Raw genomic sequence first — 15,069 nt, 5'->3', positions numbered from 1 at the left:
CTTCCATGTTAATAGTATCCCTCTGGCTGCTGTGTGGAGGATAGGCTGAAGGTGGGAAGGGCAGAAACAGGGAGTAATGCAACCACAGAAGGACTGTACTTGTACTTGTGTGTCGCAGTGGAAACAGGAGATGGACTGGGATGAGGGAAGTGAGGGAAGAATGTGGGAAGAGCAGTTTTGGCAGTTTGGGGTAGGTTGAGTTTTCCCTGGAGTTAGCAGTTGGACACATCAGTCTGGAGTGCAGGGTAAAGGTCAGAGCAAGAGATGCAAATCTGAGAGGCAGCAGCCTGTCTCTAGTGCTGGTATCTAAAGCCTTCTGCTTGGACAAAGGACTGAGTGTGTATCGACAGATCAGAGCTCCAGCCCTGAGCCCTGCGGCCCAGGCGCACCAGCACTAAGAGTTTCCAGGGAAGAAGAGGAACAGCTACAAAGAACTGTGGGTACTTTGACTTTGCTTCCCCAAACTGGGCCATTAGTGATGCATTGCTCCCTTATCAGATAGTACTTTATCCTCTAAAGAAGTAAAGCATATTAAGGAACTAATTATTTTTGCCTAAGCCTATGTCCTTGGGTAGTAATAATTGCTACTCTTTATCATACTATATGTTTGGTGTTGTGCTAGCATTTCATTATCTCATTGAATCTTCCACAATAACCCTTTTGTAGTTAGGGAAACCAAAGCTCAGAAAACCTAGTGTGCCCACAGCTGGAAAGTAGAGGGCAGGGGGATTCCACCCCATGTCAGTGCTACTCCAAGACTCATGTTCCTGACTACTTTCCCCTTTTTATTAAGGTAATTGTCGAGGATTTTCAGAGAATGCATCTGGAGGGTTTTTTTTGTTGTTGTTGTTTTTTTATTACATGGGCCCATAGTACCCATAAGGTTGTATTTACTGCCTAAGACCAGGAAGTATGAGCTATTTAAAAGGACTGATCCTCACCTGGAATGAGAAGTACAGGGCCCAATCAGGTAGGTGGGCTCTCTTTCAGTCCCTACCTCCTTCTCAGAGAGAAGGACATTGTTCTATTGTTTCCTGTTGTCTCAGTCTCATTTGGGGTCATGGCTCTTCAGCGCTGAAAGTAGGGCTTTGATCAAATGTTAAAATGAGAGACAGGAACCAGGAGGGGGAGAAAGATGATACAAGACCGCAAGTGAACTTTTCCAGCAAAGCAGGAAAACCATCTGCCAAGTTGCAGAATAATAAAGGCAGGAAGGAAAACCTCTTCAGAATTTTAAGGGAAGGACTAACCATTATAACTAGCTCAGAATACTCCACATTAGATATCTTGTATTTGTATGAGGGGGAAACAGCTGAAGATACTGGAAGAGTCATTAAAAGATTTGCCCCAGGGTCATACAGCAAGACAGCAACTCGGTTGGAGACAAATCGAAGCCTCAGGCTACAACCAGGTCTTTTCTGGGTCTGAAATGTCCATTAAAGCTATGAAACAGAAGAAATGCGGGGAAGAACAAGAGGTTGAGACAAAGGGTTGCTGGTTTGATTCCCAGTCAGGGCGCATGCCTGGGTTGCAGGCTAGGTCCCCAGTTGGGGGCGTGTGAGAGGCAAACGATTGATGTTCCCCTTGCACATCAATATTTTCTCTCCCTTTCTTCCTTCCTCCCCTCCTCTCTCTCTCAAAATAAATAAATAAAATCTTTTTTAAAAAGTGAAGTTTCAAATAACAACCTTAAAATGTTTTAGTAAGTAGCCACAATGGTTTGTTCTATGGATGAAAAAGGGGTTCTATAAAAAGTAACCTTAGTCCTGGCTAGTGTGGCTCAGTCGATTGAGCACAGGCCTGTGAACCGAAGGGTCACTGGTTTGATGCCCAGTCAGGGCACATGCCTGGGTTGCGGACCGGGTTCCTGGCTGGGGGCTTGTGAGAGGCAAACAGTCTCTCACACAACAATGTTTCTCTCCCTCTCCATCTCCCTCCCTTTCTCTCTCTCTAAGAATAAATAAATAAAGTCTAAGTAAAAAAAAAAGTAACCTCACAGGGTGATCTGATTATAAATTCCTAATCAGGCAGGTCATGGTGGGTTGTCATGTCTGAGGCATATAACTTTTCTAGTAAAAGATTTATCTTTGTCTTAGGCAAGCCCTGTCCGTTGTTTTTGTGCATCTAGATTAACACACCTTTGAAATGAGCGTTAATCACCCTCAAGAGAGCACGAAATCTGAACTATCTTGTCAAACCAATACCCACCTTGCTTTCTCCCACCTTCGTGTAATCTTCCTTACTGTGAGAAACGCTCACAATAAAACACTGGGACACAGGGCTTGAGCAGTAACTGAGGCGGTTGTTTATTCACAGATCTGCAACTCTGGGCGCAGCCTACAAGCCAAATCAAGGTGCGCGCTGAAAGGACGGAGCTGGCTGTTTTTATCCTAACGCGAGTAAAGCCCCACCCCTTTTCCTCTCCCCTCTCCCCCTCCTCCGTTTTTCCATGCTGGATACTCCGGAGTTACAATCTAACGCGATTAACTAAATTAACTGAGGGTGATCATTAACTGAGGGTGATCTGGTTATAGGTTTGTCTCCGGCTTTTCTTTGAAATTTCTCTATCTCGTTTGCTGGGCTGTCTAGCTACATTTTCCCTCCCGGAGTTTGGTGATGACTATCTCCCCGACTTTGATCTCAGATATCCTTTGTCCTCAGAAGCATTTGTGCTGAGCTGCAGAATGCCCCTTTTCTGATTTGTAAATATGCTAATACTGTTAACTCTGGCTCAGAGACCCTCTTATTACATTTGCCCTTCGCTGCTAATTATTTTCTACTGGTTTGGGAGTCACCGGTTTTCTTGCCTCTTATATGACCTTCCCTCCTTAATTCCAAAACGCACAAATGAAACTGCAAAACTGCAAAACTGGAGTATTTGGCATCTCGCTTCCTGGCAACAGTCTATCAAACTCTGATAGAGTCTCTGCAGGGTTGGGTGTTTCCTATGTCAGCAGTTCTGTGAGCATGTCCCAGGCACAAGTCTTAGCCAGAGGCACATGGGGTGTATATATGGCCACTTGCTTGGCTAAATAGATGCAATACTTCTAAATGACAGTGGTGCTTTCTGGTGGCGCTGAAGTGCTTAAAAGTAAGAGTGAGACTCAAAGAAACCCTGAGGGCAATGTGGAGACCGTCAAGGGGGCTGATTAGATATTTTAGAAAACCATAAGTTTGTTTTCTATGGGGATCAGTTCTCTGGGGTACAATTTTTGATCAATGGCAGATAACCAGGACACTTCTATACTAACCAGAGGATGTGAGATCTTGGGTTCCATTCTTATAATGTAATATGGTGGGATTAATGAGAGCAAACCTATATAAAGGATATTTACTCTAAGGGAGGGAGTCCAGACACCTGAGCTAGTGAGGAGAGAAAATAATGAATGACTTGTGGAGACCTGCAGAGACCCTTTCTCCCTCCTCCTCTCTCCTTTCCAGGAGAACAGTTAAGGAATTGAGCATTTTCTCACACATTCTTCCCAAAAAGGGAGGCAAAATCATCCTTTGAAATATGTGCAAGGGTCCAATAGCCCTGTGCAAAGTCATCTCTGCTAAAAGGCCACAGCTTTGTCACCACATCATCACAGGCCAGTGTGGTGGAGGGAGGTGCCAGGTGGCAGTTGCCTGAGACCATGAAAACAGCCCAGGGGCCGAGCTCTCCCCCAATTCCAGGGCAGGGCTGAGATGGGACAAAACATTGCATTGGGGTGCTTGAAACAGGAAGGAAAATCAAAGGCGTGATTTCAGACTTTTCCTTCATCCCAGAACCCTTGGGTGAATTAACCACGAGGCTATAAAATGACTTAATTGGCCCTGGCTGGCGTGACTCAGTGGATCGAGTGTAGGCCTGCGAACCAAAGGGTCACCAGTTCGATTCCCAGTCAGGGCACATGCCTGGGTTGTGGGCCAGGTCTCCAGTTAGGGGTGAGTGAGAGGCAACCACACATTGATGCTTCTCTCCCTCTCTTTCTTCTCCCCTTCGCCTCTTTCTAAAAATAAATTTAAAAAATATTTTTAAAAAATACTGTTGCTTGAGTCCCATCCCAATGTAATTAAGTCGAATTCTCTAGGGGTGCTGTCCAGGCAACTGTTTTTTTTTTAAGTTTCCCAGGTCATTCTATGTGCAGTTAGATTTGAGAATTACTGTTCTGGAGCCTCATAGTATTACATATATTAAGACATAGCCAAAAGAACAAAAAAATTTAAAAACGTGGCTAAAAGGATTTTTCTTTTTTCTTTTTTCTTTTTAGCAACAATTGACGTGCCTACATCCTTTACAGCCAGCGTGGCTGGACCCACTAATGACATATAAAAAGCTCCCCAAACTTGCACTGTCCTTCCACAATCGGTGACGGAAACACCACCAACGTCTCTCTCTCTCCCTTGAAATAAACCTCTAGTTGTCTGGGGCAGAGGGGCCGGAGTGTCTGGGTCTCTGGTCCACTCGGGCTTGGGGCTCGGAAGAGGCGCTGGTCCAGGGCAGGACGCAGGAGAAGGCGGTGTGGGGTGAGACAGCCCCTGCCCAGGTTATGCCCCGCCCCGGAGTTCTGCGGCGACCCGACGCCCCGCCTCCCCACCCAAGGCTCTGCCGGCGGCCGTGCGCTGAGGACTACATTTCCCATAATGCAGCCTGGGGAAGGGCAGTGCCGGGCCCGGCGGCTGGAGCCGGGCCTCTGCCGGGAGAGGCGAGCAAGGGCGGTCTTCCTGGACCGGCGGCCTGGCGAGGGGCAGTGGAAGGGGTAGGTGGTCCGCGCTGTGGCCATGTCTGTGTCCACAGGGTGTCGTGGCCCCGCGAACCTGCGCCTTCAGTCCGGGCCCAGCCAGACACCAGTGCCCTCCCGGGGGTCCGGCAGAGGGAAGTGACCGACAATCTCTGTGCGTTCTGGATCCCCCGGAAAAGCAGGTGAGTCCCACTGCCAACCCACGTGGCCTGGGGGCGCCGAGACTGCAGAGCTGTCATCCTTGGAAGGAGGGGCTTGAAGACGGAGGTCGGGGAGGCAGCTGGGGGTGTCCTGCCGTCCACGCTGCCATTTGCTCTAGGAGGACTTTTTCTCTCCGGGGTCCCTTAGCCGGTTGTCCCCCAGCTGGGGAATACAAAAGGCGAGGCCTGGAACCCATCCTTTGGCTGGAGGGCGAAGTCCTGTAGGGGGCAGTGGTCAAGGAGGACCCGCCCCCCAAAGCACACATTCTGCCCGCAGAATCCTCTCTTAAGATCGGCAGAGGTGACTCTGAGCTGAGCGGAGCAGCTCCTGAAAGTGTCTTGGGGCTTGGGACTTTGCTCACAAGGGTGCTCTGGCTCAGATAACTGGGCTGCCCCGCGGACTGGGTGAGCCAACCTTTCTGGGCTCGGGTTTGCTAGTGGAGGGTGAACAGCCTTTGTCAGAGAGGGGAGTGGCTGCCAGCAGTGACTAGGACCCGGCCGGCCGTGCTCTCAGTATGGAGTAGGCATCCTGCTGAAGCACCTGCAGCACAGCCTCACTTGGGCCCTGTCTGCCACCCACCCGTAGATCCTGGCACCATCCTCCCAGGAGGCCACTCCTCAAAGGGTCAAGGTTGGATGGAGCATTGTCTAAGCTGGGAAAGGGAGTCAGTAGGAAGGGCCTTTTGCACCTGAGGGACAGAGGCACACTAGAAGGGCTGATTGAGTCAACCTGCTCAGTGGCATTGCTGGTGTCACAGCAGAGCACTTTTAGGCAAAGTAGTAAGCCCTGGGGGCTTCTAGAGAAGCTGCCTGAGGAGGAGCCTCAAGGGAGCATCTGGGACTGCTTCCAAGAGACCTCTCTTGCTTAATTAACTGATTCAGGCTGAGCCTCCAGAGCTTCAGCTACACAGGTGATATGGCTCCAGTGGGGGTTGGGGTGAGTTTTGTTGTTAATCACTTAGCTCCCTGTCTAGTTTCCAGGGTAAGCGTCCAGAAGACTGTTTGCTTCATCCGGGCTTCTTGCTGGATCCCCAGATTGACCTTGGAGATGCTGAGATGTTTCATGTTCTCACATGGCAGGGGAACTGTAGTGAAGGAGACCTCCACTGGCCCCGGTCAGCTGACCTTGCCTCCACTCCGTGTGGGTACCACTCAGCCAGGCTTGATTCAGTTACCTGAAACCCACAAGGGATCAGTGGGTAGTGGGTCCTCGGGAGATAGGGTTGGCTGCTGTAGACCTTGTTTGGATCTTTGAGCCAGAGGTCAAGTCTGCAGAGCAGGAACATGTGGCAGACCAAGGAGTTCAACTTGGGAGCGACTTTAAGGAGCAGCAGAGAAGTAACGGTCTGTTCTTGCAAATTCAGGGCTAATGAATAGCCAGTTAACCTGAAGGGACTCCCAGTTCTAGTCCCATAGACAGTTCTTTGGCCTACTATCAAGGTGGGTCACTTCAGGCCAAAGCCCACCTGGCTTCACAGGCTCACAAGCACATTTTCCCAGGCTAGTTCACTCTGGACCTGACTCAGGGTTAGCAAACTCTCAAAGGACCAATTTACATGGCAGAGACCACTGGATGGATCCGTGTGTAAATACAGCTACACAGGGACTGAATGCTAAGTAAGAATAATCACAATGTGTGAATGGCAGGAGCTGAGTCTACAGTGCCTATTCTGCACCAGGATAACCAGATTACATGGCTTATTTCATTTAATCCTCCACAATCTAATGAATCTGTACCATCATTGTCCCAATTTATGGATGAGAAAACTGAGATTTATAAAACCAGACCTTGTTGATCCAGGTTCCTTTTCAGAAACATTGTTCCTAAACACTTGACTGCTAAACAAATCTTCCCAACAGGCAGGAGTCTCCAGAGGTTACATTGTAGCTGGGTGTTCTTTCAGGATCTTACCTTCGTTAAGAACATAAACACCACCTTGAACAGGCCAGTTTGGGGATTGGTCAAGCTATCAAGAAACAAGGTCTTTATTTTAATTTTTTTAAAAAGACTTTATGTATTTATTTTTAGAGAGAGGGGAAGGGAGGGAGAAAGAGCGGGAGAGAGACATCAATGTGTGGTTGCCTCTCGTGCGCCCCCAACTGGGGACCTGGCCCGCAACCCAGGCCTGTGCCCTGACTGGGAATCAACCAGCGACCTTTCAGTCTGCAGGACGACACCCAACCCACTGAGCCACACCTGTCAGGGCAGATTCTTGATTTGGACACTTCCCACTTAGCATCAGTAATCCATTCCACGAAAGTTGGACATTCTGTCTGCAATCACTGACTTACTGTGTTTCCCATTATTTTAAATGGGAAAAAATATAATGCTTTCCTCATCAACCCCAGATCCTCAATTTTCCAAAATGGCACTAAAACACAGGGGAAATAGATACCTGATATATGCCCAACAAATTTTAGTGTTAGGATAGGAATTACTTAAAATGTTTCCTCCTGATCCAGGCAGCATTCGTTGCTTTGATCCAATTCCACAGCCTATTTCAGTACCTGCCTCAGACATGAGGCAAGTAAGCCCCTTTTATCAGCAGGCAGCGATCTTCCATTAGTTCTGTTTGGAATGTAATTTGAAGTTGTAAATGCACATACTCTGTTAAAAATGCAGATCAAATTTGAGTGCTGTGACTATACATTTTTCCATATAAACAGAAGCTGAATCAATAACCTGTTTGTTGCATTATTCGTCTATTGCTGCATAACAAATTACCCCAAAACACAGCAGTTTCAAACAACAATAAATACATACCCTCTACTACAATTCCTGTAGGTCAGGAATTTGGGAGCAGCTCAGCTGGCTGGTTCAGGCTCAGGGCTTCATGAGGTTGCCGTCATGGGGAGGCATGACTGGGACGAGACGCCCTGCTTCCAAGTTTGCTCACTCACATGACTGGCACATTGGGACTGGCTTTTGGCAAGTCTCAGTGTTCGGCCGTGAGTTTCTTTCTGTAGGGCTGCTTTTATCCTCACAACGTGGCTGATGGTGGCATCAGAGAGGGTGATCTAAGAGAGCCAGGTGGAAGCCACTCTGTCCTTTATGACCTAGTCTCAGAAGTCACGTGTCATTTTCCCATCATCCTACTGGTTACATAGGTTTGCCCTGCTCAGCGTGAGAGGGGAGGATACAAAGGCATGAATGCCAGGGGCAGAGGCTCCCTGGGGACCAAATAAAAGCTGGCTACCAGGGTTGGGTATTAAAAATCAAGAGGCATTCTGTGGGAAAATGCTAACCAGAGAGATATTTGGCCGAGTGTACCTGTGTTCTGGAGTACAGCCGACAGGACTTGCTGCTGGCGTGGTATGTGAGGTGCAGGGAAAAGAGAGGCTTACGGGATGATGCCAGGATTTTTCACTGAACAACTGAAAAGGTGAAATCGTCTCCCACCAACATGGAGAAAACCCTGGGCAGAACAACTGCTTCTGGGGAAGACTCAGGAACTCAGCTTTGGACATAAGACTCTGAGATCCTGTAAGACATCCAAGTAAGTGTGTGTGCCTCTAAAAGTCACAAGAGAGATCAGGGCTGGAAACAGAAATTGTTGACAGTTGTTTGTCATTGGTAAGCCACGCCCTGGTGCCAGATTCAAAAGGTGCGGAAGTACATCCCGAGGAAAGCCAGGCTCCAGCCTGAAGACTAGCCCCTCTCCTCTGCCTCACCTCTTCCTTCACAAGTGCCCAAATAGCCAAAAAGAACTACGTACAACTCAACTCAGTTTTGAATGGAGTAGTGTTCCTGGTAGGATGTGCGTTGAAAGGTGTCAGGACAGAGAATTGTTTGAATTCCCAGCTCTAGTGCCTCCTTCCTGGGCTGACATCGGGTGGGTCCTTCCACTCTCCCAGCCTCGTTCCTTCATTTAAAGCTGGCCTGATAGGAGCACCTGCCTCAGAGAGCAGTGATTACGAGTAGACAACTCAGTCCACATCAACTTCTTAGCGTGCTGTCTTGGTAATCAGTAAGTGTTAGTTGATGAGATTAGTTTGTAAAAAAAAAAAAAATTACATTTTATATACAATTTTTTAAAAGAGCAGCCCTCTCTGGTGTGGCTCAGTGGATTGAGCACAGGCCTGCGAACAAAGGGTCTCCAGTTCGATTCCCAGTCAGGGCACAGGCCTGGGTTGCAGAACAGGTCCCCAGTTGGGGGCGTGTGAGAGGCAACCACACATTGATGTTTCTCTCCCTCTTTTTCTCCTTCCCTTCCCCTCTCTCTAAAAATAAATTTTAAAATCTTTAAAAAAATCCACTTATGAAAAAAAAAAATACTAGAAGGAAATAGACTCCAATGTGAATAGTGAAAGATTATGTGTGGTGGGAAAATGACTTTTTTAAAATGCTTTTTTGTATTTCCAAGTTTTCTACAATGAATAGATACCATGAATTCTTCCTTTTTATGATCAGAAGAAGAGCAACATACTCTACTTTTCAGAGGGGGACACTTGAAGCCCATTCCCCAGAGGTCTGAGTCAGTTGGGTCCTGGTGAGGGACACTGTCCTATACTTAACCGCCGTTAATTATGCCAGTGTTCCCTTCCAAGAGCACCTTCCCTCTTGCCTCGGATGATGCCTTTGTTTGTCCCACAGGCGAGCGCAAGGAATGGCTGCCGACATGCAGAGGAAGAGAAGCAATGAGTGCCCTGATGGCACGTTGGCCCCTTCCAATGGGCAGAGTGTGGAGAGAGCCGAGAGCCCCACGCCAGGACTGGCCCAGGGAATGGAGCCAGGTATGGGCAGGGCATGCTGGTTGGACAGCTGGAGCAGCCTTCGGGGCCATGCGAATTCCCAGCCACTCTTTCCCTCCCGCTCATTCACGGGTGTGTTCAGCTACTTCCTGGGTATTTGTCAGATGCTGTGGGTACTGCAGGTAACTGAGTCCGTCTGCTTCCAGCCTTCCTCTGCCCTCCATGTGGGGCCACTCGCCCTGAGTGGTCTGGCTGCCAGCCTGGGCTCTCCTCCTAGACCCTGTGTCTGCACTACACCTCCCTGGCTTCTCCCCGCTCAGCTCTCAGTGTAAATAGCATCTCCTCATGAGTGAGGCCTGGTCTGACCATACTCTGTACAGAACAGCAGTATTTTGTAATTTTAATTTGTGTGTGTGTGTGTAAGTATTGCCCATCTCGCTCATGCACAGACTGTAGGCTCTGAGCACAGAGCAGTTGTATCCTTGTATCTGCAGTGCCTGGGCCAGTGCCAAGCTCATAATAGAGACCCCAAATATATCCATTGAACTATTCTGTCAAAAAACACATCAGGGGAGGAAGACGGACATGATCCCTGGGGAAGTCACGGCCAGTGGGGCCCTGACAGCGGAGTGGGTCAGGAGCTGTGGCCAGAGTGGCCGAGGCGCCTTCTCCCAGGGAGGGGGTCACTGAGCATGGGAGGCATTCCAGGCATGGGCCAGGTGCAGGGCACACAGCGGTGAACAGTCAGGTTCCTGCCCTTGATTAGGAAGAAGGACAATAACTGACAAGTGTCACAGGGGAAATTCAAGAGGGAGACATGATGGAGTGCCTGGAGCTGGTGGTCAGGTGAGGAGGTGGGAGCTGACGAGGAGCAAGCCACGCAAGGAGGTGGGAGTGCTGTCAGGCAGAGGGGACAGCAGGTACAGAGGCTAGGAGGTAGGCGGGGGTGTTGAGTGTGACTGAAGGCCAGTGTGACTGGGGTGAACAGGGCTGTGAGCTGAGAGTGGGAGAGGCGGGCAGATACCAGCTGCCACCATAGCCATGAGGGGCTGGGGTCTTATTCCCAGTGTGATAAGGTGGAGCCTGGTGGCCTATACGTTTCAGGGAGGCAGGACTCGTCACAGACAGTAGCAGGAGGGAAGAGTGACTTGCCTCATTGGGACAGGCAGTCAAGCTAGGGTGTCACTGAGGCACCTCGCTGGGGAGGTGGCCTGCCAGCGGCTTCTGCTCTAAGCACAAGTGCTTTTGGCTGCAGGTGCTGGGCAGGAGGGCGCCATGTTCGTCCACGCCCGTTCCTACGAGGACCTGACTGAGTCAGAGGATGGGGCGGCTCCTGGAGAGAGTCCCAAGGAGGGTGCTGGGGGTCCGCCACCACTGCCTGCAGACATGCGCCAGATCAGCCAGGACTTCAGTGAGCTGAGCACCCAGCTGACGGGTGTGGCCCGAGACCTCCAGGAGGAGATGCTGCCAGGAAGCTCTGAGGACTGGGCAGAGCCCCTCAGGGCATCTGGGAGACCAGCTGCAGAGCCGCCCGGGGAGGGCACAGGTGAGGAGGATGAGGAGGAGGCTGCTGAGGCCTGGCGACTGCACCAGAAGCATGTCTTCGTGCTAAGCGAGGCAGGGAAGCCTGTGTACTCCCGCTACGGGTCAGAGGAGGCACTCTCCAGCACCATGGGTGTCATGGTGGCCCTGGTGTCCTTCCTGGAGGCTGACAAGAACGCCATCCGTTCCATCCATGCAGGTGAGCCACCTGGAGAGGGGCTGGAAGGGCTCCCTGGGCAAGGATTCGTTCATAGCAGGTTTTGGACTCCCAGGGCCTAAGAGAGATGGGCTGTGCTGTGGGGCCAAGGCAGTCCCGCCACTCACTGGACTTAGGTCCTCATCTCAGCAGGGAATACTAACACTGACTGCCTCACTGGGCTGTTGTAAGAGCCAAAGGTATGGGCTTTGCACTTGGAGAGGGTGAGAAGCCTGGGGAGGTGACCAGGAGATCCCAGGTCCTGAGCCCCACCCAGCTCTTGCCATTTAGCGCAAGAATGTGTGTTTTTCTGAAGTGCTTCCCGCGTTTCAGCCGATGCCAGTCTGTGAAGCAAGGTGCAGGGACAGACCCAGATCCCTCAGGGAAAGGGAGCCGTGAGCTGCTGTTTTTCTCATCATCCTGAAGCCCCTACTGTGTGCAGAGCTGTGAGGGAGGGTGGAGAGGATATGGAAGGCGACAAGCTGCCAGGAGGCGGGGCTCCGAGAGATCTGGGTAAGGCCAATCTGGGAGGGCTTCCTGGAGAGGGGGGGCTGAAGCTGATATTCCACCTCCACTCCCCCACCCCGCCCCCAGATGGCTACAAGGTAGTGTTCGTTCGCCGGAGCCCACTGGTGCTGGTGGCAGTGGCCCGCACGCGGCAGTCAGCGCAGGAGCTGGCGCAGGAGCTGCTCTACATCTACTACCAGATCCTGAGCCTTCTTACGGGCGCGCAGCTGAGCCACATCTTCCAGCAGAAGCAGAACTATGACTTGCGGCGCCTGCTCTCGGGCTCGGAGCGCATCACTGACAACCTGCTGCAGCTCATGGCGCGAGACCCCAGTTTCCTGATGGGGGCTGCGCGCTGCCTGCCCCTGGCGGCCACCGTGCGTGACGCCGTGAGTGCCAGCCTGCAGCAGGCGCGCGCGCGCAGCCTGGTCTTCTCTATCCTGCTGGCGCGCAACCAGCTCGTGGCACTCGTGCGCCGCAAGGACCAGTTCCTGCACCCCATCGACTTGCACTTGCTCTTCAACCTCATAAGTTCCTCCTCGTCCTTCCGCGAAGGCGAGGCCTGGACGCCCGTGTGCCTGCCCAAATTCAACGCAGCCGGCTTCTTCCACGCGCACATCTCTTACCTGGAGCCTGACACCGATCTCTGCCTGCTGCTCATCTCCACCGACCGCGAGGACTTCTTTGCAGTCTCTGACTGCCGCCGCCGCTTCCAGGAGCGCCTGCGGAAGCGCGGAGCCCACGTGGCGCTGCGGGAAGCACTGCGCACGCCCTACTACAGTGTTGCCCAAGTGGGCATCCCTGACCTGCGCCATTTCCTCTACAAGTCAAAGAGCTCGGGACTCTTCACCAGGTGAGCGAGGGCCTGGGGGACACTGCTTGAGGGAGACGGGACTGGGGAGGGGAGCTTGTTGAGTCCGAGACCTGATGCATTGCTGGAGCTGAGGACCCGCCAGGGGCCAGGAACAGGCGGCAGGCGGGGTTGCTTTACTCTGATACAGGGACCCAGACTCCCTATCACCCTGCTCTCCACGGCCATACACCTCTCTACTTCGTTACTCAAACAACCTGGAAATGCCCAAATACACCCAGGGAATGACGCTTGAACAGAAGTCTCCTGGGTCCCTTGCCCTGGAGCAACTCTGCCTTAGGGGTCATTTTCTCCAGTCCAGGAGGCAGAACTCCTCCACTTCCTCCTCCAACAGAGGCGCTGGGCCCAAATGTGGCAGCTTCTGTCCTCTCTACCCATTTAGGGTCCAGAGGGTTCCCAGCTCAGCTTTCCTCCTCTTCAGACCTGTCACTCTGTCTTAGACTCCTCAACTCGGATTGGCCTCTAAAGGAGGATCACCAAACATGCCATGAACTTGGGGGAGGGAGCACAGGCTTCCAGTCTGGGTGGGCCCTGCCCCTGTCCTGTCCTGGGGAGTCTTCTGCAGTGGGGAGACAGTGCCCTATCCTGGGGGAGCGTTTGGAAGGTAAGATACATGGCGGAGGTCTCCTTGGTTAGGAATAGGTGTTTCTAGGTCTCCAGAGAAGTCAGTGAAAGTCATGCCTTGGCAAACTCACTCCCCCTCTCCAGCCCAGAGATTGAGGCGCCATACACCACTGAAGAGGAGCAGGAGCGGCTACTGGGCCTCTACCAGTACCTGCACAGCCGTGCCCACAATGCCTCCCGCCCACTCAAGACCATCTACTACACAGGCCCCAACGAGAACCTCCTGGCCTGGGTAAGGCGGCCCTGGGATGAGTTGGGCTTCACCGGGGTTCCAGGCAGGGCCCACAAGGGGTGTCTAACCTGGATGATCACCCTGTGCCCCCTCCTTCAGGTGACAGGTGCCTTTGAGCTCTACATGTGCTACAGCCCCCTGGGGACCAAGGCGTCAGCCGTTAGTGCCATCCATAAGCTGATGCGCTGGATCCGCAAGGAAGAAGACCGCCTCTTCATCCTGACGCCCCTCACGTATTGATGGGAATGTGTGTGGGCTCAGCCGTCCTGAGCCCACTGGGCCCTGGAAGCCATCGGAACCTCCAGGCGGGGCTGGCTTCTCTTGCCCGGGCAGCAGGCAGGGACTGTGGGTTGGTGCGTGTATTAAAGTGCTTTGGGGAAGACACGTGTCGGGCCTCGTCACTGGTTCCTTGGCTCACCCACTTTCACTCACAGGCAGACACTGGGTCCTCCTCCCTGGCCCCTGCCCTGCTTCCCCATGCACAGGGGCACACGCACACTTAAGCCCCTCTGCCCCCTCCCGCGAACAACATCAGCCCACACCAGCTCAGAGTTGGAAGCTGGAGATGGGCTGTTTTCATTCACTGAAGTCCTGCCACATGTAAAGATTTCTCTAGCACCCCACTGGCTTTGCCCCCCATAACCCCACCCCCATACTCAGTCTGAGCCCCTGGTGCCTCCCCTCTCCTAGGCAGGATCCCCAACCATGTGTCCCAAAGGACCACCCAACCACTCTGGGAGCCCTGGCTGTGGCTCTGCTCAGCAGGTTGCTGTAGCTCAGCAGGGGCAGAGCTGAGTAAGATGGGGACTGTCAGCTGGGGAGAGTCTGAGCCCTGGTACAGCTGGAATCCCCAGGAGGCTCCGCAATGATGTCCCAGCCTCATTCACGCTGTCACTGGACCCTCTTTGGGCAGATCTCAAGGCACAGTTCAGAAAGCCCCTACCCTGCTGCTAGGGGGCATCTGCCAATTCTGCCACAACTTAACCAACTCATTGGCAGGGGGAGCGAAAGACCTAGGAAGTGTTTGTCAGAGTACAGCATCCACTGAAAATGGTCTTCAGACTGTAGAATGAATCACACTCACGCCGTCTCTGAGAGCTAGGTAAGATGCTCTGCCCATGCTGGAGAACATGACTGTGTGGGTGGCCTGGGCCAAGGGTTCCCTGGAATGGTTCCACCTACTGTCCCAGGAAATGGCAGCAGGTCAGCTGCCCAGACTCCTAAAGCCCCCAGGAGCAGCCACAGGCTTGGTGGGTGCTTACCCCCGCTGCACACAATGTCTGGGTTTCTTTTCTGCCTGTTTTCTGTGTCTGTTCTTCCGCTTGATCCTGACCAGGGCTCCAACCACTGCCTCTGGGGCCAGGGTGACGCCAGGCCAACTGTCCCTGACTGCTACTGGGGTTCTGGTCAGCGGTCAGCCCTGAGGTACCGCCGTTGGCTGTCCTGATCCCTGTAGGGCTTTCAGCTTCCCTGCAGTTCAG

The 15,069-nt window shown here is 52.2% G+C and overlaps 1 protein-coding gene across 1 annotated transcript; it reads left to right on the top strand.

The window, feature by feature from the left end:
- Positions 1-4,633: 4,633 nt before the first annotated feature.
- Positions 4,634-13,972, top strand: MON1A (MON1 vesicular trafficking associated A). Its single transcript, XM_090284776.1, has 6 exons — positions 4,634-4,906; positions 9,519-9,658; positions 10,872-11,357; positions 11,949-12,714; positions 13,441-13,588; positions 13,688-13,972. The coding sequence occupies exons 2-6, from the start codon at positions 9,532-9,534 to the stop codon at positions 13,826-13,828; spliced, it is 1,668 nt and encodes a 555-aa protein (XP_090140902.1). The 5' UTR covers positions 4,634-4,906; positions 9,519-9,531; the 3' UTR covers positions 13,829-13,972.
- Positions 13,973-15,069: the final 1,097 nt, after the last annotated feature.

This window comes from Furipterus horrens, unplaced genomic scaffold, assembly GCF_987537825.1.
Source record: "Furipterus horrens unplaced genomic scaffold, mFurHor1.1.pri manual_scaffold_7, whole genome shotgun sequence".
Taxonomy (NCBI): Eukaryota; Metazoa; Chordata; class Mammalia; order Chiroptera; family Furipteridae; genus Furipterus; species Furipterus horrens.
Note: the sequence above shows the minus strand (reverse complement) of the source record. Positions and strands in the feature narration are given on the sequence as shown.